This window comes from Lytechinus variegatus, chromosome 3 (genome assembly GCF_018143015.1).
Source record: "Lytechinus variegatus isolate NC3 chromosome 3, Lvar_3.0, whole genome shotgun sequence".
Taxonomy (NCBI): Eukaryota; Metazoa; Echinodermata; class Echinoidea; order Temnopleuroida; family Toxopneustidae; genus Lytechinus; species Lytechinus variegatus.
The window spans coordinates 13,986,319-14,013,992 of record NC_054742.1 but is presented as its reverse complement, the minus strand read 5'-3'; the positions used below and the strand labels follow the sequence as shown (position 1 = coordinate 14,013,992).

At 33.7% G+C, this 27,674-nt stretch overlaps 1 protein-coding gene across 1 annotated transcript; it reads right to left on the bottom strand.

Annotated features, from left to right (window-relative positions):
• Nucleotides 1–954: 954 nt before the first annotated feature.
• On the bottom strand, nucleotides 955–27,674 carry LOC121410275 (mucin-17-like). The gene is made up of 6 exons (XM_041602256.1): nucleotides 27,524–27,674; nucleotides 15,636–16,870; nucleotides 14,585–14,689; nucleotides 13,426–13,594; nucleotides 5,006–5,079; nucleotides 955–2,051 (listed from the first exon to the last, which is right to left on the bottom strand). Exons 1-6 carry the CDS (start codon nucleotides 27,561–27,563, stop codon nucleotides 1,536–1,538), a joined length of 2,139 nt encoding a protein of 712 aa, XP_041458190.1. The 5' UTR covers nucleotides 27,564–27,674; the 3' UTR covers nucleotides 955–1,535.

Here is a 27,674-nt window from a genome sequence, read left to right as displayed (position 1 = left end):
AGGGCATCAATAATAAATGCACTTTTCAATGGGGCACATGCACTGGATTACCGCAGGGCACCAAGGCCACAGCAAAAAAGGGCAGTTATTTTGGCCTTAAGTCTACAAATATTTGAAAGGGCATCAAGGCCATTTTTGAGGGCATCTAAGGCCATGGCCTTGGATGGCCTTGGATTAATTCGAGCCATAAATGAAGAACACATCAAGCAACAAAAGCACAGCTTGATCCAAATTATCATAGGAAACAACATCATCAAAGCTTATTACAATAGTAAACTAGCTTGAGAGATCATGAAGTTGCATGAAATATTCAACTAAAAAACATTGGAAGAAAACTATATTCTGCCGTGTACATTTTTCACTTTCATCTTTTTCATTCTCTTCAAAGTCATTGAGAGCATGATGTGAATAAGCTTACCTCGTCCATGATGACTTCTATAAACCTTCTCAATGACTCCTAAGGAATATTTCATTGGTATATACCATTGATTGCATAATGAAGACTGATTATTCTTTTAGTACATTTTAATGCATCATACCCAAACATATACTTTGGGTTAAGTGCTTCTAGATACTTTAATACTGTACCATAAAATTCCTTGGCGTTCATCCAAACGGTCTGTCAATTTTTGTCAAAAGTCCTATTCTATTTTATTTACATATCTAGGCAGAAATTTATTTTTTTTTTGGAGATGTGAGGGGAATGAGGGGATTTTCTCAGCGATGCCATATGAATTGTTGATAAAATGCGCAAATCCCATTGGAAACGTGTACTGTAGAAAAGCAAACAACATCTGTGCGCACTTAATATGCAAATGCGCGGTCGGCCAAACCATCGTATCAGCAATACGTTGACTTTGCACATAAAAAAGCGATATGACGTTTTTGACCGATCACACGCATTGAAATCGTGGTCAGGGTTGTTTATCCCCTATGGCGTTTTTGTACAGGTAAAACCTAAACCCCCTCAATCCAAAATTACAAGCATGTAGCTCTTTTGCTATATTTTCTCTGATCCTTGGTTTTGTGTAAAAATAAAGATATCAATGTAAAGAATTGTCTTGGTCTTTCCAACCATGTAATTTTCTAGCAATACATATGTTTTAAGGCTGGGGAACTAAAAAAGTGTAAAAATTATTTTAGTAAATTTTGATTTTCTCTGAAATGGTTTTGCACAGTCATATGTGTGATATGGCGGTTCGGATGACCGCCAAAAAATTCTATATTATATCTGTAACATTCTTTAGTACAACTGTTTGAATTATGGATATAAGATTTTATATAGAACTGAACTTTAGTACTATGCAAATTTTAATAGGTGTACCAAGAATCAAACACATGTGTCACTTTTATTAAAACATTCACTGTCTTAAAATGCACATATCATAACAAAGTCCCGCAGCAAAACTGCTTTAAAATATCATTTCAAAGTACATACTGCTTCAAAGTGAAATATACAATGGCATCATCACAAAACACTTTTGTTCAAATATCTATATTTCACACTGCATGATGCCATGGAGAAATTGATTGCTTTACAAATGAGTATCTTCCACCTCATAATTCATCAATTCTTCTTGGGTAAAGTTATCATATGGTACAATCATATCTGATTCCATTTCTCCCTTTATGCTTGAAAGGTGATTGCCATTAGATACATTCTTATCATTTTCCGCCATGACAGGATTGTCAAATCCCAGTTCCAAATCACTATTACGAGGTGTATGATTGGTTATATACTCACCGCTCCTGCCTCTCTTTCTATCACAGAGAAGATAGATAAGACCGACAATGATGATTATAATACTCACTGTAGCTATTACTACCAATGAGATGAAGAGACCAGGATTACTCAGAAAACCAATTTCTGGAGGAGGTTTACGAGTAGGGCCTTCTGTTGTTTCTTTGTCATCATCTTCTGGAATAATGGGGGCTTCTGTTGTTTCATTGTCCTCCTCATCTGGAAGTGTTGTGGAGGTTGGTAGGTTGATTTGAATGAAACTAGGAAGCTCTGTAGTGATGTTTGGGGCTTGTGATTCTGGAAGCCCAAGCTGTGCAGAAAACAAAGAAAATATTTAATTATGGAATTTCTCTCTTAAAAATGAATACTTTCATTAAAATATTAAAAGACAGTAGTTGAAGCAAACAATTATTTATGAGAAGGTCTTTTAAATCATTGTTAATTGTCAAAATATTATCATATATCTCGATGTGGTACATTGATGTACACTTATCTTTGTAAAATCATAAAGTCTTAGCTCAAAATCAACAATTCTGCTGATCACTAACACAGTACAGCATATGTAGGACAGTACTAATATTGCTTCGAAAAATACTCAACATTTGATGGATGGAATTCCATGCTTATTTTGTTTTTTTCACAGCAATTACACATTTTCTTCCATAATTTTTATGAATACATACAAACACTTTGGTGGTAATTTCATCATTGGATTCTGTTCGAACTCATTTTGAGATAGTTACCAATAACCACTTTACTAGTGGATCAATTGACAAACTTGAAACAATTGTGGACATTAAGAACATCTCAACACAAGACAGTGATAAAATGTATCTGTAACTACGTTGGCAACCAATAAACAAGCTCCTTAGGTTTAAAACAAAACATATATATCATCTAAATTACTAAGGAATGTTTTTAAAGAGTAGACTCAGTCTTCTAGTGTACATATAAGAGTGGGTTCTACAATCTGATTGAAAAATAATAAATCAACACTTTAAAAGGTCTTAAATACGGTTACACTTCGTAATTCTGAAACACGTAACTTGCCTATACCTCGATGTTCGTTAATCCGAAAACGAAAAAGGGTTCGTTAATCCGAACATTTGTGGCGTTATTCCGAAAACGAAATAAGGTTCGGTGTTCCGAAGGTTCGTTAATCCGAAAAACGAAATGAGGTTTGTAATTCCGAAGGTTCGTTAGTCCGAAAACGAAATAGGAGTTGTTAATCCGAAGGTTCGTTAGTCTGAAAACGAAATAAGGTTCATTAATCCGAAAATTAAATAAGGTTCGTATTTCCGAAAATGAAATTAATTCATTTTGGTAACCAGAACGGTGCTGTTCTAGCAAAATAAAAGGATATTATGCAATGATAAACTAACGAACGATGATATATGTGTGTGTTGTGGCCAAAGCATGTATTGATTTAAGAATAATGCCCGGATCAAACATACACTTAATTTCGATTTTATCTGAGCAAATGCTGCCCAAGCAAATGGTTTAAAGATGCAGCTTAGGGATTTAGTGTGATGGTCTTTTGCGAGTAACCTTCAGATAATAGGATTTGTATTGGAGGGGATGTCATTTTTAATAAGAGTTTCTCCTGAAAATTAATCGAAAATGTATACTTTAAAGAGAGTATTTATTTTGAAAAAAAAAGGAATTTCCCATTTTGGAAAAATAGCATTTCCCTGTTATTTCTTTTGGGGGTACAAGTGCCCCCTGCTATCCCCCCCAGGCGGATCCAATTTCGCCAATGGGGGGGGGGGGCGAAATATTTTCACCCATAATTTTCCGGATCGGCAGCTTTAAAGTTGATTTTGTTTGTTTGTATCTTTGAAATGGTATTCCTAATAGCGAATAATTATTATAAATAAAATAAATATGTAATAACATCATAAGCACTTGTTAAATAATGCGAGCGCGAAGCGCAATCTATAGTTTTCGTTGAAAATATGATGGGCAATATGTTTGTGATCTTCAAAACAAGATGGCTATGTAACTAGATAACTAGCAGAAATTTTAATGATAAGCTCTGACCTGATCTAAAAGGGACATGTTCAGGGATTCCTGCAGTTAGCCATGAAGACGATACACGTTTCAACCAAGGGCGGCGGAAAGTATTTTCCTTTTTTTTAGGGGGAGCCAAAAAAGTGCAAAAAAAATGTTCTCACACACATATATCATCGTTCGATAGTTTATCATTGCATAATATCCCGTTATCTTGCAAGAACAGCACCGTTCTTGTTACCAAAATGAATTAATTTCATTTTCGGAAATCCGAACCTTATTTAATTTTCGGACTAACGAACCATATTTCGTTTTCGGATTTACGAACTTTCGGATTAACGAACCTTATTTCGTTTTCGGACTTACAAACCTTCAGAATTTTCGAACCTCATTTCATTTTCGGACTAAGGAACCTTCGGAATTTCGAACCTCATTTCGTTTTCGGACTAAGGAACCTTCGGAATTACGAACCTCATTTTGTTTTCGGACTAACGAACCTTCGGAATTACGAACCTTCGGAATAATCGAACCTTCGGAGTTACGAAGCTTCGGAATTACGAATGTAGGCGCTAAAATACATGCTTTAAAAACTTGGACAACCTATCAATCATCAATACACCAAACTGGTGAAGGTGACAGGCACTTTTAAGATAAGCTGGATGTACAAAACTACCTTTCTAAAGCAAAATTGAGGAGAGATAGTGAGTACAACCAGCTTGCTGAAGAAGTGATAGTCTTTGAGGTGATATAACTGTTTTCATGCTAGCGCATATGTAAACTGTGCAAGCATCTACATGTAGACCTTGCTCCAGCAAGATACATGTGACCTCACAAAGGAATTTCAATGGCAAACAATGGAGGGGTTAAGTTTTAATTCTAGTTGGTATATTCACTGCTGCACGCACCTACATCTTGCAAGATCATCCTGTGATGTGATGGAAAATGATGGAACAAAAAAAAAGAAGGGCAATGACCTCTTTATTTTGTGTGTACTTCTTAATAACTGTTATGTCCCTATGGGCTGAAGTGATCAGCGAAGCACGAAAGTTCCATCACTTTGAGTGATGATTGATGCGAAAACTACCAATTGTCACTTGACTGACTTTTGACCAATCCTTTAGCAAGATTCTTAGTATTGCGGGATATAACTATCATTATCATTACCTATCCATAACTTTGTTGGTAAAAATATGAATTCAGGATTCTCACTGTGAACTGGGAATACAATAGCTAAATAACAGCAAGGATACTTACATTAGCTATTAATGCTGTCATATTGTCCAATGCTCCAAGAATATCATCTAGAGGAACAACTGGATTCGTTGAACCTGAACAATGATACCAAAAAGAATGCAAAATTATAAAATCTTAATGTTCAATAAGCCTAAAAAAGAACATTAATGTTTATGACCTCGTTTACTCTGTTTTATCCCAATGTACCTAGAAGTACCTATACAATATTCAAACCTAATTCAAAGTTAATTTATCAGACTCACCAAGCTTTATTACCTGTAAACATTAGTCTTTGTGGTTCGTAAAAGATATGCAGTACAAGTAATTACTTTAAAGGGTTACGCCAGGATGAAAATTATTTTCAACAAATTACAATGAGAAAAACAAAGTACAGAAAATTCAATCACAACTTGGATAAGGAACAAGAAATTTAAGACAGTTCAATTTTTTTCAATATTTGGGTGAAGTTATACTATACATGAAGTTTCAGGTCACTACAAAGTCATGGTGAATGTGCAATGAGAGAGCTGATGATATCATCTCCCAAATTATTGTTTTGTCTTACATTTATTCCAAAGAATGTAAATAGAATTCAGTACTGATATACTGTGTGAGATAACAATCCCTGAAGTGAAACTTATCTTGTTACAATCATTTTTACACATGTTCTACATACATCATGCTATGAAAATACAAAATTATTTCTTGTCACAAAATAAGAAAAGGGTGAAAGTGTTTTCACAAAAGAAATTACTTTTAAAGTCAATAACTTTTATTATTTTTAGCCAGACTTTCTACAAAATTTTCAGCATTTTGCTCAACAAATATCACTCTTTTTGTTTGGAATACCCTTTTAAAGGGGAAGTTCACCCTGAAGAAAAGTTTGTTGTAAAACTAGCAGAAAAAAAAAAATAATTGGTGAAGGTTTGAGGAAAATCTGTTAAACATTAAGAAAGTTATTAGAATTTTAAGTTTTGGAATTTGTGACGTCATAAATGAGCAGCTGTCCCATATTTTATGTCATATAAAATGCATGAATTTCAATTTTTTAATGGCTCCTAATGACTTATTTTTGTTTTCTTTTCATTTTTGGGTGTGAAGTGATTTGTCTATTGATATACACAAGGTACAGTAAAAAATAAAAACCTTAGTCTTTATTTGTTTATTAAATTACTTATCACAATTTCAATAAAAAAAACTAGCAAAATACATATACATACAAAATACATAAAAAAATAAACCCTAAAACACAATGGTACTTTGCCAAAAGAAGAGCCAGGAACTTGTATGCTGTGATCAATATCTTATTAAAAAGTGCATAATTGTGTAAAGTACTCATATGCCTTGCAAGATATATGAATATCATTGTTAATCATAGCATTGCCAGTTACAAAATTAAATACAATCTCATTTGACTTTGAAATTTCTTTTAAAACTAAACTGGTAACTCTGCGGAAGCTTGCTTGAATGATTATTATCTTTGTGGTAGATACAAGAACCAAAATGTGACGGATTGGAAATCAATAATATAGATATAAATAATCATAATTTGGTCTTATATTTAAGCAATTGCTTTATAGACTCTTTAGGCTCTGTATGTACTGTAATTGTATAACTACTACACATAGCTTAATTGATCTAATTATCACACTGTGCAGGAATTATTTGGTATTGTATGAGACCAACCATACAGAATAATTAGTCCAACCTCCCACTGGGTCTGTGTTATAATTGATGTCACATGTCTCAGAATACAAAAAGGAAAAATATTATTCTTTCCTTCATTATCCCTTTAATAGCTCTAAGACATCAGAAGTTATAGTCAAACGATGCATCTCTCCTGCCTACAACTCTACTCTAATAATTACAATATTCCATTTGACATACTGTATCCTAAACTGCTACACATCATGTACAATTAAAATTTAATTGCTGTTAGAGTTTGGAAGAGGTGCAAGTCTTTTCTTGTTCAAAGATATCTGACAGAAAGGAAGTTAGTTTTAAACTCTAGAAGAATACATGAAAGTTCCTTACTTGAAATAATTTACAAATATATGCATTGATTACAATAAAGCTACTGCTATCTGTAATTTAAAATTAAAAATAATGATTATCTATTGTTCTGGTATTCAGCCATTTTTCTTGAATAGCATTTAGTTTGCTTTGTTCAATCAAAATTAAATTATTTGCTTATTTAGAAGAAAAAATTAATAACATATTTTTCTTAACATATTCAAACCTGTAATATAGTTCAATCAGCTGTATATATTTCTCTTATATAAATCAAACCACAGGTACTGTTTTACTGGAAGTCTACCCTTACATAAAAATTTGTCAAATAAAAACCAGCAAATTTAGAGAAACATGTAAATCAAATATTTGACAAAACTCCATGGAAGAGTTACAGAATAAATTTCTAAAGTCTTGATTTTGTGATATCACATGAGATCAGCTTTTCCATGTTCATGTACATGAATCATGAGAAATGAAATACACAAATTGACATTTTTAATAGTTAATGCTGGATTACAAATAATAATAATAATAACAGCATTTACTATTTGAATGCACAATTATTTTTTTCTTCAATTTCCTGAGAAAATTAGGGACTTTATATCACATGCCAAATATTCTTTATTAAGGCGCTGATTACAACCAATATTCTTTGTTTTTGTTTTTGCCAAAGTATCATTATTTGCCTGTATACTTTTATCGAAATCAACTTGAACTTCCCCTTTAAAGATGGTCTACCAAGCACTATTTTGTAGATTGATCTTCAGAGCATCTTCATCAAACAGATATTGCATAGTACAGTCCAATTCACCCCAACATTGAATCCGAAGCAGCCTCAATCAATTGTAATATCTTAGGGTAAAGGTCTCTGTCAATTCCCATTCTACCAACTCAATTTAACCTCAATGCACTTTCTCCTACACCTTCTGACCCAGTCAGATATATCAAGGCGTTGGGTGATGACTCCTTGATATATTGCTGCAATCCCACTATCTTTGCTTGGATACAAACATGCAGGTGTATACACTTTGGAACTTGGTATTAAACATGAAGCCATCCAGTAATCAAAGAAAAAGGGAGACAGACTACATGTACATGTTGATATTCTGTATGATATACCCAAATGCACATAAATCCAGATGAAAATTACATCATATCATCCATTTACTCTTAGCAAAGAACTTGAAAATAAAGCTGGGGGAAAAAACACTGCCAAAACAACAATATTGTGATACCACATATCAATTAATACTTTGTAAACTTCACATTCTTCAAAAAAGTGCCATACAATGTATCATTAATTATATCAAACTATATATGATGCCAAGTACCAATATTGTGAGCTAAATTGTTTGCCAATATTTGTTTCACAGTAAACAATTTAGTATTTAGGGCCTATGTTCAATTTTCATAAAGGAAAACTCTATATGTCTAAAACAAATTCCTTTAGTTTATTTTCTTGTACATAGCCCATATCAAAATACACTTGTCCTTGATATTCATAAGTGCCTTTCAATAATATATACCACTTTTGTGCTTTATATAGTAATCTTCCAAAATGTTTACACTGAAAGGCTATTTTTTTTTACTTCCCTTTTTGCAAGGGAAAGATCAAAGATGTATAACAGCTCTTCTCTTTAATTCTCCATTTTACAACAATATTTTTTCTTTCATATTCCCTCATTCATAGGAATACAATGGCCTCACTAGCTTTGCATATCAGTATCACATTTTCATCTGTAATGCATCGAAACAAATTCATTGCTAAATATTTGATTTATGGGGATAATTGTAGGTCTTTCTGTACAGAAATCTATTTTAAAAAATGGATGGAAGGATAGATAAATAGATCGATAGATGGATAGAAATTAGACAGAAAATGGATTGCTGATGTACAGTGAGAAAGCAGAGCAGTGAGAGCTACATCATATTCGGTGAAGAGATGTAGAGTAGGGGGGTCAAGTCAGCATGAAGACATAACTCAACGGTTAGAGCAAGGAGCTTCAAGCTCTTGATTTTTAGCAAGGAGAATGGTTTTAGCATGGGTAAAGGGACACCTGCCTGTGCATAATGAGCCACAAGGAGGATTTGGAACAAAGCACAGACTCTCATATTACAACCACAACAGGCTGTGAACCTGAGATGTAGCCCATAACCTCAATCTCTACCTACATATAGTACACATGATCAGCCGTTCTGAGTTTCTTGAAAATAATGCAATATTTTCATTTCTAACATTCACACATATATTATTTGGGAATTCAAACATAATAGGCCTTAACAAGTATTTTTTTTTCATCGTTCAGGGCTTAGATATGAACAATATAATTCTGAATCTGAACCTTTTATTGGTTATCACATATCATCCCAGAATATTACCCATCAGACTTTGAATAAGTTTATATTAATCATTTGGTTGCATTATGTACATGTTTGTCATTTATTGACTCTTCACTTTTAAACATTATTTTTCATCTTGTCTTTAAAGGGAAGTCCCCCCCCCCCTTCCCTGGCTGTTAACAAGTAAGCTTTGATAAACGCAAAAAAAAATAATTGAGAAATACTATGTATATTGGTGAAGATTTGATGAAATTCTGTTGAAGAATAAATGAAATCTTTGAATTTTGCTTTTGTGACATCCCATATGAGCAGCTCCTCCATATGTCACATGATATAAATTACCCAAAATGCTATTTTCTAAAAAACTTGTGATTTCATTTGTGGGATAGATATATCATCAGAAACATCATTTCATATCCCCTTCTACGGAAAATAATTAAAAAATGGAACTGACAAATGGAGAAGCTGCTTGCATGTGACATCAAAAATTCAAAAGTTTGAAAATTCATAACTTTCTTCTTTGATAGATTTTAATCAAATCATCACCAATGTATAGACCTATCTTCTTTTTTTTTTGCTTTTCAATCTCAGTAAAATAAAAAATCAAATTTCCTTCTGAAATGGGTGCTAAATTCCTAGTTTAGAGGATGATAATTCCAGTCAAACCACACTTTTCCACTCTCTACCCAGGTGTTGAATGAGTCTCACGCAAGATGCAAAAGCCTAGATGTAGTATACCTAGTCAATAGAGTTTTGAAACTCTTTTTGGAATGCTCCCAAGGGAGTGGAAAAGGGGCATACATTGCGTCACTGAAGCATGCCAGGATCAGATGACAGGGAGTTATCTGTAATGGGTGTGTTCAATTTATTTTCAAATTAAACACCAACATGAATCATAATTGAAAACACAATTACAAAACCAGTACAGGGTTTGGATCAATTACTTTCTTCAACTACAATTGCAATTATGTAATTAAAGAAATGTTCAATTACAATTAGTTTTAATTTAAATAAAATTACATTTTTTCCAATTGCAATTACCAATTACTGTTGTCAATTACAATTCAATTACTTACTATACAGTAAATCATAAGTCAGATAAATTTATATTTTGCATGTAGCACCACCTATTTTGCGCTCTTCTTTATAGCAAGCGTCTCTTCTTTCCTCCCTATCATGGGAGAGGATACAGTTTCATGCAAGAGAGCACTATGAAGCTAAAGGTAAAATGAAATAAGCAATCCTGAGTAAATCAAACAATAAATTAATCAAGTATGTAATTGAATGTAATTAAATGTAATTGGCAATTAATTTCCCATAAAAAAATTCAATTACAAATTAAAATGACAATTACTCTAAAAAATGTAATTAATTATGAAAATTGAGCCAACCTTGGCCAGAACACATTCACGATCAGGGTATGAATGAAATCATATGCCTAGAAGAGCCTTTGGAAACTAAAAAAGGAGCCCTGGAAACCCCCAACGTTAAAGCTTATCAAGTGTCACAGATTTGAAAGTAGCCCTGAAAACATTTTTTTTTTTGCCTGGATGAGGGGCACACTATTCAGTGTCATACGATGTCAACTATAAAGCAGGATATATATATGCATCAATATTCTTTAAATATCCCCCAGGGCTCTCATTAAGGACTAGCTTACTGCAGAGTTTGACTCATTGCAAGAAAAGTAAATTCTGGTATACATGTTTGTGTAGACTTCTACTGCAAGAGCAAATTTTAAGACGTTGTCTAAGCTCAATTGTGTTAAGTCTCATATTTCATTGCATTCGTGATGCTAAAGGTTTTAATTCTGAGCTGATCGCGTTTCCAAAGGCACTTTTTTTGTCATTTAAATTTTCCTCCAAATCTCGAACTTAAAGTTTACTTTTACATGTATTCGGGAATGGGGGACACCAAACACACTCTTTGTTTCTCATTATAAATACCCACGTTTTGTAATAGTGTTTTTAAACCAGTTGATGTTAAATTTGAAAATCAAGATTGAACACACCCAATATAGAGATGTCATTCCAATAAAAGTGCTATAAAGGCACTTTTTCTCAGTTAGTCTAAAAAATATGAATCAAGGTGGACTACCTGTTTAAATTCTTATAAATTGGCAAATTTTTCTTCTAGAGATAAATCGTACATGTACATGTACCAGGTCAATTTGACTTACTTCTGTATTGGGAAAAATATTCAAATTCATTATCAATAACCTTCTTTAATAACAGAAAAGATAAATTGTTTGTATTTAGTAAAGAGTTTTTTTTGGGGGGAAGGGGGCATACTGTCATTCATGAATGCTCTTAAAAATACACGGGACACTCTTGCTTTTCATATTCTACAACAACTAAAGATAAGTCCAATAAGGGGCTCCAAAATTCACTGGTCAATATCATTCACATCGAAACATTTTCCAAAATCTTTAGACAGGTATTGCAGATTATCTGACTTTAAAATTATCTATGCATTTCATGTTGTCTTACTATATTTTCAAATAATTGAATTGATTTTTTTGAACAACTTTACATCAGAGTAGAATTTCCCCTTTTCTACATTTGAGTATAATGATATATTGTGCATGTCTACAGAATGATGATTGCTTCATAACTGACAACAGGTTTAAGATTTCAAAAAGCTACTAGGCAATGATTACTGAGAGAACTTCTATGAAAACGATTTGTTTCTGAGTGATGTTGCAATACATCTCTGCTCACTTCAAAGAAACATTCTCGGCAGTAGTCTGGTAATTCTATCTCCATCAGATCAACGTAAGGGAACCACCCTCTTTAACAAACCCACATGACTAATGGCAATAGCATGTAATTTCAACAAAGGTTTATATCATTGCAATCCCAGACCAAACCTGTTTTGTGGGTTCAGTGGTCATGGTTAGCCCCTGACTAACACACATGATAGAATTCCCAAAATTCTGTTTGTGGGTGTGCTTCTGATTGTCTATAAGTCATTTCACCTTGCAATGCCATCATTTCACTATCACAAATTAACAAATAAATCACAGATTAGAGTCATGAGACATTTTATTTCTGATCATCTGCAGGAACTGAATATGGAACCTGAAGATGATCTGAAATAACAGGCTGAAAATTAAAAAGACAACACCATGACTACAATTAGTTTTATTTGCAAGTTAACTAGGCCTACAGGCCCATTTACTATTATTGTGATAATAACTTTCTGCATTATTCAATAAAGATTTTTGTTAAAGTGATTGGTTAACATTGGTTTGACTTTTAAAAAATCTGAGCTAGAAGGTCACACTTGTCACCTGTGTCTGTGATATGTTACAAAAATGAAGCCCAGAAAAAATTGCGTTCGAAAATAATTATTTAGTGCTTCAAAAATTGAAATATAAAGTGACCGGAAACACCATCTTAATTTCATCCCATACACTTAAGTGTACTATTTAGGTGTCTATAAGACGCCTATTTACAAAATCGGGGTTTGCCGTGTAGTTTTAGCTGTTTATTCTCAATAACGGTTGTTTTCAGGGTTTATTAGTTCTAATACATGTACTTGTACACATGTTTCATCTTGGTTTGAGAATTTTTTAAATCAGCTGCTCACAAAGTTAAACTATCCCTTTAAACATCATCATCATCTGGAAAACTCATATTAACCTTGACTTTCTAATACCCCTTTCATAGTGAGAGCCGAAGTGGAGTTAGTCCGGAGCCTAGGAGGAGTTACTCCACTTTGGAGGGCAATATGAAAATTCTGAGATTAGTTCGATCCGGATTCAAAGCGGAGTACTCAACCCACTTCGAGAAGAGGGTTACAAACGGAGTTACTCCGCACCGGAAATGCGGTATGCGCTTATCGCTGTGATCTCGCCACACGTATGGCGCGAACTTGCTTGGAAACCATAGCAATGACTGCGGATACACCGCTGCGGTGCTTGCCAATATGAAAGGGGGTTTAAAGTCGGTCCGCAGTAAAAGCGTATAAACTCAATCCGGAGTTATTCCGGAGTAACTCCACTTCGCCTTCAGTATGAAAACGGTATAATAGTTAAACCCGACTTCAGAATACGGGCCACACTATCAAAATAAATGAATACTCACGTTTGCGTTCTGATGAAGATCGTGCTATAAATGAGACATAAAGGATACCATCCTGATTTAGAGGAGTTGGACTGATATAATAAATGTCACTGCTTGATTTTACTGAATCCAGCATACTGGCCATATATCCTCTGAATAACAGATCATAGTGTTCATACCATGACTCCACCTAAAAATGAATGCATAATTTAGAAAATGATAACGTTGCCTTCAATTTGAACAGACCAGTATCAAACATGTATATGACTAGACATAGGCTACATGTATAATTGTAGATACAAGACATACAAATTATCAAGTTTTGCAAAGCATAACAGTTGACATCTTCACTAGATATTAACATTGTCAAGTTCTTCCAAGGAAGTGGAATAGTCAAGTAAATCATACTAGTCCTCTATCATGAATTGACTGTTTGTATTATTTTCATTTCTTCATAAAAAAAATGTATGAAAATAGAGACACATTTCCTTGGTATGTGTTATGCACTTGAAAAGAACAAAGCATCAATAATTGAATCGAAAATGAGAAATGCTGTTAAAAGATGTACACAAAGAAACAAGTGACAGTTAAATTTTTCATGCGAGTTGATTTTCTTTTCTTTTGAACATACAATATTTATAGAACCAAGTGAATATTTCTACCATGTTCTTTCCAAGTATTAGATTTAACTTCTTACTCCGCAGTTATTTTTAAACTGCCAGCATGAGACAAATAATATGTGAAAGCTATCAACTTTAACCTTTCAGTAATTTTTTCTCGACAGGGATTCATTCCTCAGAATTTCACCCACAAGAGTCACCTCGATATGCCACAAGGTGCTCATTTTGTACAAGACAAGACATGCAAAAATACAATCAATAAGGGAAAATTTGAAGTCGTTATTTTAGGTCTTGTATCTTCAATGCAAAAATCAGTTCATAAAATAAAAATTTATTGATAGATGAAGAATAGCTTGAATCAGCTGAAACTGATATTGACTTGCTTGATGTATTAAAGAAAATAAAAGTAGATGCAATAATAGGAAGGTGTCTTGTGAATATCATCAAGTTTGGAGAATGTTCGACTTATTTCAGATCAAAATGTATTAAAGGTTGACTATAAATAATCTTAGCATTTTAGCGGAGAAATAGACAGACATTTTACTATCATTTGTACTTACCGTGATTTGTGTAAATTGAAGTGTAACAATATTCTCAATTTCATTTAATGAGAGATCACTGACTGATATTTGATTAAGGTCAGAGTCTCCATGGTCAGCATCCATCTGAAAAAATAAGCAAAAAAGAAGCCTAACTAATATATGTGTGCGCGTCAAGAAGTATGCTTTCATGATGGTGATGCTTTTTTAACCTGCGCGTTTCTATGACTACTATAATCATGAATGCATCTTTTATTTCCATATCTTGTCAATGTGAGCTTTATTGTATCCCTGAAGAAGACGTGAGATTTAAGTCGAAAATTTGAACTTGAAAATAAACTCTGTTGGAACTAGTATAATGCATTACCTCTTTGCATCTTTTATAATATATATATATATATATATATGCATACATCCTAAGAAAGGGCGAAGTCTATGAATGGGTTTATTCCGTCATAATACACATTTAGATGTTAAGTCTAAGGTAGAGGGCGTAAAGGTGCATTGCGTACATTGAAAAAGACAAAGAAGTTTGCCTTAAATGCAGATGTAGAAAGATATCATACACATTTTCACAAAAAATAAAAGCTAAAGATTAAAGCAAACTTTAAAGTCTAACTACCAAAAAAATATCAACGTTATCATGAACAGTGTAGGTCCTATTAATTCTCATTAATAACATCTAAACAGAGGTTTTAGAAAAGATCATTGTAAAACTAGATATCAAAGCATTTTCAATAATTTATAATCATTCAAGCATCTAAATTCTGGTCACATAGCAATAGGAAAAATACAATCTTTCAAGGGCCATTCTTACTATAACAGCTCACTATAGAGCTGGTACAGTCTCATTCTACCACCTAATGGATGACATTGCTGCATCAAATTTCATAGCAAATAGATTCATTGACTCATTATTTGTCTTTATTGACTTTTAACTAAATTAAAAAATAACTGAGTTTATTGATGATTATTATGAGCAAAAGTCACAAACACACTGTACTTTAAATTTTTCTTTCAAGCACATATTGTGCATGGCTGAAATAATGCAGGAAACAATGTAGTGACTTACTGTTTGAGTACCACGTGAAGTAGACAGGCTTCCAGTTGAACCTAGACTGGCTGTGCTTGATTGTTCTGGAGTTGTAGGTGGTAAAGTTGTTTGTACTGTTGTACTCCCAGATGTTGAAGGTTGAATCGATGTCTGGAGTGGGGCTGCTGTAGAACCTTCAGGAGTTGTTGATGGTACAGTGTGTGGTAATGCTGTGGTTATACTCTCTGATGTTGGAGGTTGTATTGTTGTCTGGAGTGGGGCCGCTGTTGAACCATCAGAAGTTGATGTTTGAAAACTGTGTGGTAATGCTGTGGTTATACTCTCTGGTGTTGTAGAAGGTAATGATGTTTGTAGGAGTACCATTGTTGAACTCTCCAATGTTGTGAGTGGTATAGATGTTTGTAGATTTGCTTTGGTTCCTCTTTCTGGAGCAGATGTGGTTGGACCATCTGGAGATGTGGGTGGTAGTGAAGTGTGCAGAATTGTTGTCATTATCTTCTCTGTTGTATATGGTAATGATGTGTGGAGGATGCTGGTGGTTAGATCTTCTGGAGTTGTAGGCAGTTGTGGTGTTTGCAGTAATGCAGTGGTTGCTCTCTTTGGGGTAGATGTTGGTGCTGAACTGATTTGATCCACAGTGGTAAGGAATCCTGGAGTTGTTTCTAATGGAGAGATTGAGTCTTCTGAAGGTGTTGAAACTATAATATGTTCTGGTCTTTCGGAATCACTTGTCATTTCTTCCATCATCACAGTTGTGATGTCATTATAGGTCGTTCCTGTATCGACTAAATTATCAGAAGCTGGAGAAGGACTGATTGTTGATACAGGTAACCTATCTGTTGTTAATTCTGATGGAGTGGTCAACTCTTCTTTTCCATCTCCATCTAAAGGAGAGGTTCCTGTTTCAACAACTGTCTCAACTTCTGTATAAACTGCTGTTACCGCATCAGCCGCTCGGCTAGCTCTGCTGGATGTAAAAACTACAGTCTGTGTCACGTTCTGTGCTGTGGCAACAGTTTCACCTTTGCTTGTAGGTGAAAGTGTTTGAGTTACATTTAGAGAAGAAATGTAGTCACTACTCACTTGAGTTACGACTTCGAATGTTGTACCTACTTCTGTAACAGTGTCGTATTCAATGTCAGTAATTGGTGCAACTGATCTCCTTGATGCTGTCACACTCCTTTGTGTTGAGCACACACCATCACCTCTACATCCAGCTTTTGATCCAACTGATAATCCAACTAAACAACCAACTGTTTAATCAAAAGAATGCAAAACAGAAATTTATTAAAACAGAAACCCTGCAAGTGAACAACTATAAAGTGAAAATATTTTTGAGTGTCTACATCTTACCATCTACCATGGAAAAGAAAGAGGAAAAATTGTATTGAGGGTTTATTACATTTAATCTCTATATTACATTTATATGCACTGGAGAATGGGCTTCAAGATAAAATGCATATTAGGCCTACATGTGTATGCTCAACACGATTTGATTTATCCAGTACACCTGTCCCCAAAACAATGCAAAACCCATTTTATTTTCAATTTTGTCACCATTTTGTTCTCCTTCTAAAAGTCATTAACATGTAGTAGGCCTACTTATCATTACAAGATGTGGTTTGAAACAAATATCATTATTATACCAAGAAAATAATATCATTTAAAATTTCTTCAATACTGCATGAACTAGAGGTGATTGTCCTGCAAAATGTATGTCAACTTTTATTCCAACTACATTCCAAAGCAAAGCAAACACCAATAAAAACATTCTTCATACACATACTCCAACCACTAGCAAAATTGAAAATTAATTGCTTCAGTGGTGATTGGAGAGAAAAGTGCAATGATAACAGGTGATACACTGCTGGAGAGGAACGTGACTAAGACCCGTTACACCTGAGAGATTCCCTACCTCGGGCCGGCCCGGGGCCTACCTCGGGTCGGAAAGAAATCAGATGTAAACATCCCAAACCTACCTCGGGCCACCTTTTAGCGAACCTACCCGAGACCACATCCAGAGGTAGTCTCGGGTAGGTATCGGGCCGGCCCCGGTCCACCGATTCGTAGATGTAAACGCACACAAGCTTTCGAACCTATCTCGGTCCGTTCGCCAGCTGTCAAATTACGTCATAGCGCGCGCTATCCCCTCCCCAGCCCCGTCGTTCTTCGAATGTTTTTGCGACATGTGAATTGTGATTGATAAAGTCTTTGATTTGAGTGAAAAGAAGCATTTTAAACGTATCCTTTTCAAGTCGATCATATCTTCAACGACTGCTGGGATCATCAGCATTCTTTCAGAATCTCGGGTAACTTCAATTAGCGCGCGCGAATTATTCGGAGCCTAGATCGAGAGCGCCTTTTAAAAGTGTCAGCAATCGGATGCCGCTCGAAACAGTACAGATAGGGCGAAAGGGGAGGGAATGAACACTGTGATGTAAACAGACCACATTTCGGACTCGGTCCGTTCGCGAAGCTAATCCACCAATAATCCAGTCAAGGTTGCAAGTGGACTCGGTCGGGTCTCGGGTAGGAAACTTTCAGATGTAACAGGGGTCTAAGACTATGTACTTGGAATGGAAATGCTTCTACTAGAAGGATGGCTAATAAATCAGGGCAGATGGAGTAAGGGTCAACAAAAGGGTGGGGTATGACCTGAAAGGTCAAGCAATAATGACCTTAAGGCTGAGGTCAATCTAGAGTAAGTCTTAAAAGTAGGAAGCTCTGGAATGCACAGTAGGTAAACAGGTAAATACTCAAATGGAACATTATTGCCATGCAGTAGACCCTAGAGAGTCTTATCTCTTTTTTAAGTTTCAAGTTTAGTCCTGTATTGTATGAGAGAGTTTATTCCAACATCACAAAGAAGCTGTTAATATAATAGATTACCATTTGACATATACCTAAGGAAAACATCACTAGACAATTTCAAATCAAAATCATAAGTTACTCATGTGTTTGTTAAGAGCATCACTGCAGCTATACATGTATGAGCTATTACAATGCAATATAGGCCTATTATCATCATCAAATAGATATCAATTGTTATTATCATCATCATTATCGTTGTTGTTGTTGTTATCATTCATTATCATCATCACCATCATCATAATCATAAACGATCACATCAATAATCACAACATAAATCGTGTGGAGCATTGTGGCCAAGTGGATTAATCTTCTGACTTTGAAACAGAGGGTAGTGGGTTCGAATACCAGCCATGGAATAATTTCCTTCAGCAAGAAATTTTCCACATTGTGTTGCACTCAACCCAGGTAAGGTGAATGGGTATCCGGCAGCATTAATTCCTTGAATGCATGAGCACTAAAATGAAGCTCGAGTTAATAACAACTCAAGTTAAATAATAATAACAACGCACCTTGGAATAGAAATTTCTAGATAGATCGTGCAATATAATATAAATGCCTATTATTATTATTTAATCAGCATAAGTATGCAATAAGTATGCAATATTTTCTTTTTCTTCATTTCTATGACCTAGTATAACAAAATTCAAATTCTAATATTTGATGACATAGAAGCTCCACAGTAAATAATAATAAAAAAAGATAACAATTGGCATCCACATTTGCAGTTTTCTTTGTGACAGTGGACAAAAACTTAATGGGTGAAGCACTTCTGGCAGTCTCACCTGCATTTAATACGCGATTCAATATAGTAGCAGTGCTGACTTTGAATAAAATAATTATTCACAAAATACACCATTCATATAATGATACAATACTACGTTCATTGACCCTAAATGACATTTGACCTTGGTCATGTGACTTGAAATTCAGGCAGGATATTCAGTATTATTACCTATACAAGGCATTTTATCAGATAAATAAAAGTCATATTTCGCTTGCTACTTTAAATCCGAGACCAAAGAGGAAAACATTTGCCATGCTGCCCTCCCGGGATTTGCCCATAGGAATCCTGTACAAAATAGAGGGCAATATTGGCCATATTTCTGCTAATAAATGCGCTTGCGCAGGAGGAGCCGATTTTGATTGCTAATTTCAGTATTTCAGAAATCTGGCTGGAACCAGTTTATGAAACAAAGTACAATGCATTGTAGACAATGCGCGGTGCGGCAAGTGCATACACAAACGTAACCCAAGCGCAAGATTTACACGCGTGTATGTTTGCGCTGCATGATGCCCGACTGCAAAGAAACAATTACGTCACAATTGCTTATTAAATGTTACTTCGCTATTAAAGGTCGTGAATAACCTGAAGTCAGAAGTAGTGATAAGCAAACAGGCATATATATAAATTGTTCCGAATAGTAGATTGAATTACACATTGTACAGCTTTATGCAATAATAATAATATTGACTGGCTCTTCTTTCGGGGAAACATCTAATATGTCGCCCTTCTGTTGCGGTCAACATATTTAATGTTCCCCTCAAGGCCAGTAAATATTATATAAATATTTAATAACACTTATGGCCAAGTTTCATGAATTAGATCCATATATCTTCTAAGTTATGATGACATTTCAAAAACTAAACCTTAGGTTAAGATTTTGATATTGACTCCCCCAACATTGTCTAAGTTCATTGACCCTAAATGACCTTTGACCCTGGTCATGTGACCTGAAACTCAGGTACATGTAGGATGTTCAGTAATACTTGATTAAACTTACATGTATGTCCGAGTTTAATGAACTAGAATCACATACTTTCTAAGTTATGCTGTCATTTCAAAAACTTAACCTTTGGTTAATATTTGATGTTGATGCCACCGTCATCTGAAAAGCAACTAATATAGTCTCACTCTGCTATGCAGGTGAGACAAAAATGTCATTCAGATAATCTGATTTTGATGATATTTTGTGTGATAAGTGTTTATCTAATTCTTACTATTCAAATGATTTTGCTGTTAGGGTGAACTATAAAGCCTTTCTACTTTTTTAATGTATAATTCATGAAACAAACAAATACAAAAGTTGCTAATTATAATAAGGAGAAATATAGGCCTACTCTGTATACTTGTACTTCTAGGACTTATTCTTTTAAGAATACTGCCACAAACTTGCCATAAAAATACTTTCTAAATCCCTAAAGCAGATAGTTTTCTCTCAACACAAGTACCCATTCTCATCAAACCTATAGAAATTCAATTTTCACATACCCTCCAGGCTCCATACATGTATGTACTACTTTTTATTTTAAAAAACATTAGGTTCCAAATTATGGATCTTTAAACCTTGAAGATATACATGTAATGTAATAAAGAAACTCTGAAGCATATGCCTCTTCAATAACCAAAAAAGTGTAAGTTCATCATTTGTCTTTTTCTACATTAATAGTCCTACCTAAGAAAGACAAACTCTTTTTCCTTTTTACACTGTATGTGTTAGTCTTTGTGTATGTCCTACTCCACATTCCTTCTTCGATCATTCCTTAGGTACCTAGTCAAATATGCAAAGTGCCTATTTAGAACAGAACTCCTGCTAAAAAGATACTGCAATGACTTTTGACAAGGTACCTTATGACATAGCTTGGAATATTTTGAAATTGTATAGGGGGGCTTGGGCTTTTTTTGCTCCCCCCGATCACAGTCGTTGATCACACGATCGTGCTGAAAATTGACAGCCACATCACTCATGATGTAATCTCCTCCTACATTGGATAGTTAATTGTACCAAAATTATGCAAATTTACTTTTAAATTACAAATGCTAATTGATGTACATATTTGGCTAACAACTTTCATGAAATGGTCCCCAGGTCGCAAATTTGGACTTGAAGGAAAAAAGTCATGAAACGTTACAGAGTTGATCTTTTCGCATTAGAGATTTCTTGTAAAAATGTTGAGGTTGGTTAACAAAGCCCCCCTTCCCCCCCCCCCAAGGCTAGATAGGGTTAAATTTTGGGCTGGAATTACTCAGATTTATAACATTTACCAGACCACACTCAAATACTGTTTTGTAGGCCTACATAATTTTTCAGTATTGTCACTTAATTTTCTTTGTATTTTCATTCCTTCTCGCCAATAATTGATTTCTCCATATTTATTTTTATCAAATGAAATTTAAAGGACAAGTCCACCCCAACAAAAACTTGATTTGAATAAAAAGAGAAAAATTAAACAAGCATAACACTGAAAAATCATCAAAATCGGATGTAAAATAAAAAAGTTATGGCATTTTCAAGTTTTGCTTATTTTCAACAAAATAGTTGTATGAAAGAGCCAGTTACATCCAGGGTTGGCGATTTTTTTGATTTTTAAAAAAAAATCAAAAAAATCGGATTTATTTGATTTAAATCAGATTTTTTTTATTTAAATCAGATTTTTTTTATTTTTTTGATTTTTTAAAAGTTCCTTCGAAAAAAAGGGTAATTATCCCCCCCTTACTCTTACAATGACATCAATATTGATGTTATACATTTCACCCCTAATATTGTTCTTAACCACATATTTTGTAATTAAAATCCAGTAAAAATGGACAATTAAAGATAAATTTGAGGAATCATGTATCTGAACTTAATTCTATCATACATAGGCCTATGAAGGAATATTCCATAGGGAATTCCCAGTGAGTAGAGAAAATTCCCCTCTGGGATTTTTCATTCAAATATTTAAAAAATCCAAGAGAAAAAATCCCTTATCAAAACTGCCAACAAACCCTTTGCCAATTACTAGTATTCATGTATATTGTAAGAGAAATAATTCAAATCAATGATTTTTTTCAATTAGTCACAGCTTTACAATAGTCAAAGAGAGACTACAATATGTTTAGGATCTTTTTGATAAAAAGCTCTTCTCTTGCTACAGATATAGATGCAAAACTCTCAGTTTTGGAGAACAATATAGGAGATAGCTTAGTCAAAGGGTGACTATACTACATTTTGTTACTGTGAATTTTTTTTACATTAATCTACAATTTTCATTCCCATATTCTCTACAAAAAAAATCTGTTTGATCCATGAAGTATGAAAAAGAATCTACTTACTTTTAACTTAAAGGATAAAAACTGCAAAACTGCTTAAATTACAACATATGTATTACAAAAAGAAGTATTTTATTTTAAATAAGACACAGCTTACAACTGCCAATGATTGTAACTGAAGTACCTGCATCTTAACATTAAAATGCAGTGTTAAATGTTTATTCTGAGTTTTGCAAATTGTTGTTATAGAGCTCTTTCCATTATTAGATGCAGATACAAAACTTCCATTTTTTGTAGCACTGAACATAAAATGGGCTGCAGTGACTTAAAAGGTTTATAAGAGAAAGCTTATGACTGTACTACATTATGTTAATGTGATTTTTATAATTATGTTATTTAAAACATCAAATGTATGATAAATGTAACAATACGAAATAAGAGGCATGTTAAATATGTTGATTACATGCAGTTATCATTTTTTTATTTTACATGACAGAAGTAGTTATGTGTAGGCGAAGGATCAAAACTGGAAAACTGCCAACAAACCTTTTCTCATTGACTTTTATATATATATTTTTTTTACAAACTGCTCTCTGAAAAGTTGGATTATGTGAAAACTTTATGTTAAGAAAGAAATTGACTAATAATAACTGACAAAGAATGTAAAATTTCAGAAGAAAAACTCGACATAATTTACAAAAAATGAGTACCTATTGACAACATACATCTGTAGTTTTTAAGGAATTACCTGATTTTATTAATTTGATTTTAATTTGTTTTAAGTAGATATGAAGACTTTGTTGATCTTTTATTGATATAAAGTTAATTCAAAGTTTTTTCAGTTGACTTGAAGAATTAAAACTACATTGAACAAATACTTTGTCCATGATTTGTACATGTTTCAATGGAAGTGATTTAAATCAATGATTTTTTAAAAAAAAATCATGGTGATTTAAATCGCGATTTAAATCAACGTGATTTAAATCCGCCAACCCTGGTTACATCCAAATGAGAGAGTTGATGACATCACTCACTCACTATTTCTTTTGTATTTTGTTATGTGAGATATGAAATATTTTAATTTTCTCGTCACTGTCATGTGAAATGAAGTTTCATTCCTCCCTGAACACGTGGAATTCCATTATTTTAACATTTTGTGCTTCAGGCAATGAGGTCCTAATAATCAAATTCGTAAAAATTGAAATATTGTATAATTCAAATGAATAAAAAACAAAAGAAATAGTGAGTGAGTGACATCATCGACTCTCATTTGCATGTAACTGGCTCGTTCATATAACTATTTTGTTGAAAATAAGCGAAACTTTGAAATGTCATAACTTTCTTATTTTACATCCGATTTTGATAAAATTTTCAGCATTGTGCTTGTCTGATTTTTCTCTATTGATTTATATCAACATTTTTCTGAGGTGGACTTGTCCTTAAATGAATCAAATTAAAATTTTACTGACAAAAAGTAAATTACCAAATTAACTTCTTTCCAAAAAATTAAATGTAGGCCTATAAAATCAAAATTAGAAGTTGTTTCTCTGGAGCTCTGACACAAAGGAATTCTAAGAATGTAATCCCCTCTGACCTTAAATTGAAGAGAAATTATAAACCAGCTTGGCTTGCCTTAATCAATGTGACCTCCTTACCATACCACAGCATGTAAACATGCCACTCTACAAAATCCCCCACTTTCAATATACTTGTCAAAATGTGAACAAGCTTACAAAGAAAAAAAAAGTATCCAATGAAATGGGAGTGTTCTCACAGTGTTTATATTAAATGCAGGATAGGCCCAATGCAAAGAAAGCAATACATTTGTGTTTCAAGAAATCTATCATGGTCTTGAATAATGTCAATTGATTTTCTTGGATGCACAATGTGATAACCCTGGCTTCCCGTGCTTTTAATTGACTAAAGAATAATTAACATATTTTATCTCAGACTCTAAGCTCATTGAAAAATAAACAAGCAGAGCCGCACAATGTACAAGACTGTTATTAGACAAATTATAACCTTGATAACATGATGACCAAATGATAATCCTAATCCTATTCCCATATCAACATAATCAATGACTGCAATCATTCAATGAACGCAGATAAAATTGACATGAAGTTCATTCAATAAACCATGAACATTCACTAGTATACAAACATACATGTACCAGGCTTTATCATTCATCTGAGGTTGGACTTGCATAACTATTGATTTTGCAAGTATTAATAAAATTTAATACATTCAATGTTCATATATTTACATATCATAGGGGTGTCACATTGAGATACCACTGTACTCAGGTCAGTGAAAGTGCAAGTGATCTGTAATATTTAGTGTCATTGTGTCGTTTGTGTGTCAATAGGCGAATATTGACTTTCTTTCTAAATCCACTATATCCACTTGTCATTTGTCAGATCAATAACTTCCTGAATTGCCCAACAAAGAGGGCTATACAATCTCAATGTTTACAAGTGGACAATATCATTTTGAAATTACTTGTCTGTCAATGGACAAAAGTTACCAATGGAGTATATTCTTCAGGCTAGGATTTGTGGTTTGATTTTGAGAATTCATATCAAGATGACAATTTGTTATTTACAACAATTTCTTTTATTTTTTGCGTGTAGCTCAATTCTGTTGTCACTTCAGTCAGTTCAATGGCCTATCTACTCTGACAAGAAAATATCAACTACAGTACAGGCCTTACTCATAAATCATTTAAAAATTTGCTTTTGTGGAAACAATTGAAGTTTTATTCTGTAAAGTCTATAAATTGATCAAAAACAGTAAAATCATATAGGAAATTAATTGCATGGAAATGCAATCTCAAAAACAAGCTGTAAAGTAAGTAAAAGTACTGAACATTTCAAAAGTGGTGATCACTATTCATAACGTGTATGAACCTACATGAACGTGCACAGTATGTCAAGTCTAGCGCCTTTACGAAGACAAGAGATAAATCATTACCTAGAGATCAATCTCATTAATGGTTAAATTCAAGTTTTCATAAATAAATGCATTAAGTGATCAAGCAGTCACACAATCTGGGGAGCATAATGCTAGGATGACTACTGGATTTTAATTCACATCATTGAATCTTTTCTTAATGTACTCTTTTGGCAAACATTAAAGAAAAGGCATTTGAAAATAAAACAGAAAATAACTTTTTTGGTACAGAATTAAAATAACATACACATATTAAAACAAAATGTATTTTAACAGGAGGCAATAATCAAAACTGAACTTTCCCCTTAAACTTTTGACCTCAAATAAACAAAAAAAAATTATTCTTACACTACACTACAGTATTTAGGTTTTAAAAGCCCAATATGTTAAGCCTGTTTTTCTGCTCTTCAACATAAGATTTCCAAACCATGACACTTCATTTTGTAGTATAAAATATTGGATAGAGCCAGTGCCAAACCATGACACTTCATTTTGTAGGATAAGGATAGGACAGTCCCAGTGTTAGAATTTACTTCATGAAGTTCATGAATGTAATCATTAAATCCTTGTCCAAGAGTCAGAGTAGGCAAATTCATTTGAGTATTCAGCATGTAGATCTATACAGTAGTAGGCTATGTCACAATGCTCTTTATAGGCCCTGGACTAAAGAATCAAACTGAAAGTAAGTTGAACCAAAATCAGAACATTTTCTAAATTAATGAATATTTCATGTTAATTTAGTAATCTCAACAAGTATAAACAAGTTCAAAGTCAACAGGACTAGTAATAGCCATGAAAATATTTCAACTAAACTGCAATTCATGTTAGATACATAACAGGGATTGTAATTTGAAAATTGTCTCATATTTTCATGGATCTTTATATCTCAAATTTCTGGAAATGCCCATTCTCCATCTGTCAACTTATCATTATATGATTTTATATCAACCAATAAAGTGTCTTCTGTAAAAAAAAAAAAAACATGTAGTGTATGGTAGTTCCTTTGCTTCCCCTACGCTTAATAATATTAAATTTGCTCGTGCACTACTGTGCTAAAACTGCCAATGATGATTCTCCCTGGAATGGCATCATTTTTATATGTCTCCTGTTGTAAAACATGTTCTTGCAGGGATCGATGACCAAGTAGAAAATCATTTGAATTACAATAGCTCCTTCCCCTTATTGCATAAATTTATATCATAGTTTCCTAGTAGTAAGTTAACAGAAAAAAAGATGAGAAAATACCTTTATCTTGCCAACAGATATTAATAGTTAGATCTAGATCTACAATTTTCAGCTTTAATGTTTAGTTTACACATAGATCTAGATGTAACTCACACAGTTCTAACTTCTGATACCACAAGCTTCAGTCCGTGTACATTGGTTGTTCCACTGAACTACACTACATGTAGGTATAGCCAAACATTGGCAGCACTCAAAATCAAATGGAGATGATATTGTCTGAATTTGATAAATCCCCCCCCCCCCCCCAGAAATGATGGTCATTCCTGACTATAATATACATACATGCATGTATGCTCAGTGAAAGATGCTGTTTTATAAAAAAAAAAAGATATAGAACTACAAAAAGATAAAGAAATTTCAGAATAGGTTCTACACTGAGATTAGTCTTAGTCTGACTTTGACTGAGAAAACAAAGTTAGACTTAGTCTTAGAGTGCTAGACTCTTGACTTATTTAATAGCTGAAATTACAACTTAAATCTCATGTTAGAATCTCACATTCACTCAAACAAAAGAGCCCGAGAAATGGTAATCAAATCACTTCAGTTTCTCACCAAACAATGTCATCACATCTAATGAGAACCTATTTAATCAGTCTGCCCTATCTAACGTTTCATACGCATCTCAGCCTATTGTATTGCTGCAATCCATTTTGGAGCTACAGCAGAAAGAGTCGACATCAACAATCATTTGAATGAATGGACAATTACTTGGGCTTGCATCTTGCGATGCTCAATCATTTCACTCTTGGGTTTCAACATTAAAAACTAAACGTTACCTTCTCAATAATATAAGTGAATGTATACTTACTTAAGAAAATGAAAACGGTAATCCTTTGATACGAACCCATGACTGACTCTGTAATTGTATGATAACCTGATTGAGAATGAGATTTTACTTTACAATTTAGAAGTGCGCATCTCGTATACGATCTCCTGAATGCTACAGCAGAAGCATATAT

Coding starts and splice junctions, on each gene's coding strand:
- LOC121410275 (XM_041602256.1), bottom strand. CDS start 27,563: ATGGGTTCGTATCAAAGGATTACCGTTTTCATTTTCTTAA. Junction 16,871..27,523: donor TACCGTTTTCATTTTCTTAA/GTAAGTATACAT, acceptor TTGATTAAACAG/TTGGTTGTTTAGTTGGATTA. Junction 14,690..15,635: donor CTTCACGTGGTACTCAAACA/GTAAGTCACTAC, acceptor TTATTTTTTCAG/ATGGATGCTGACCATGGAGA.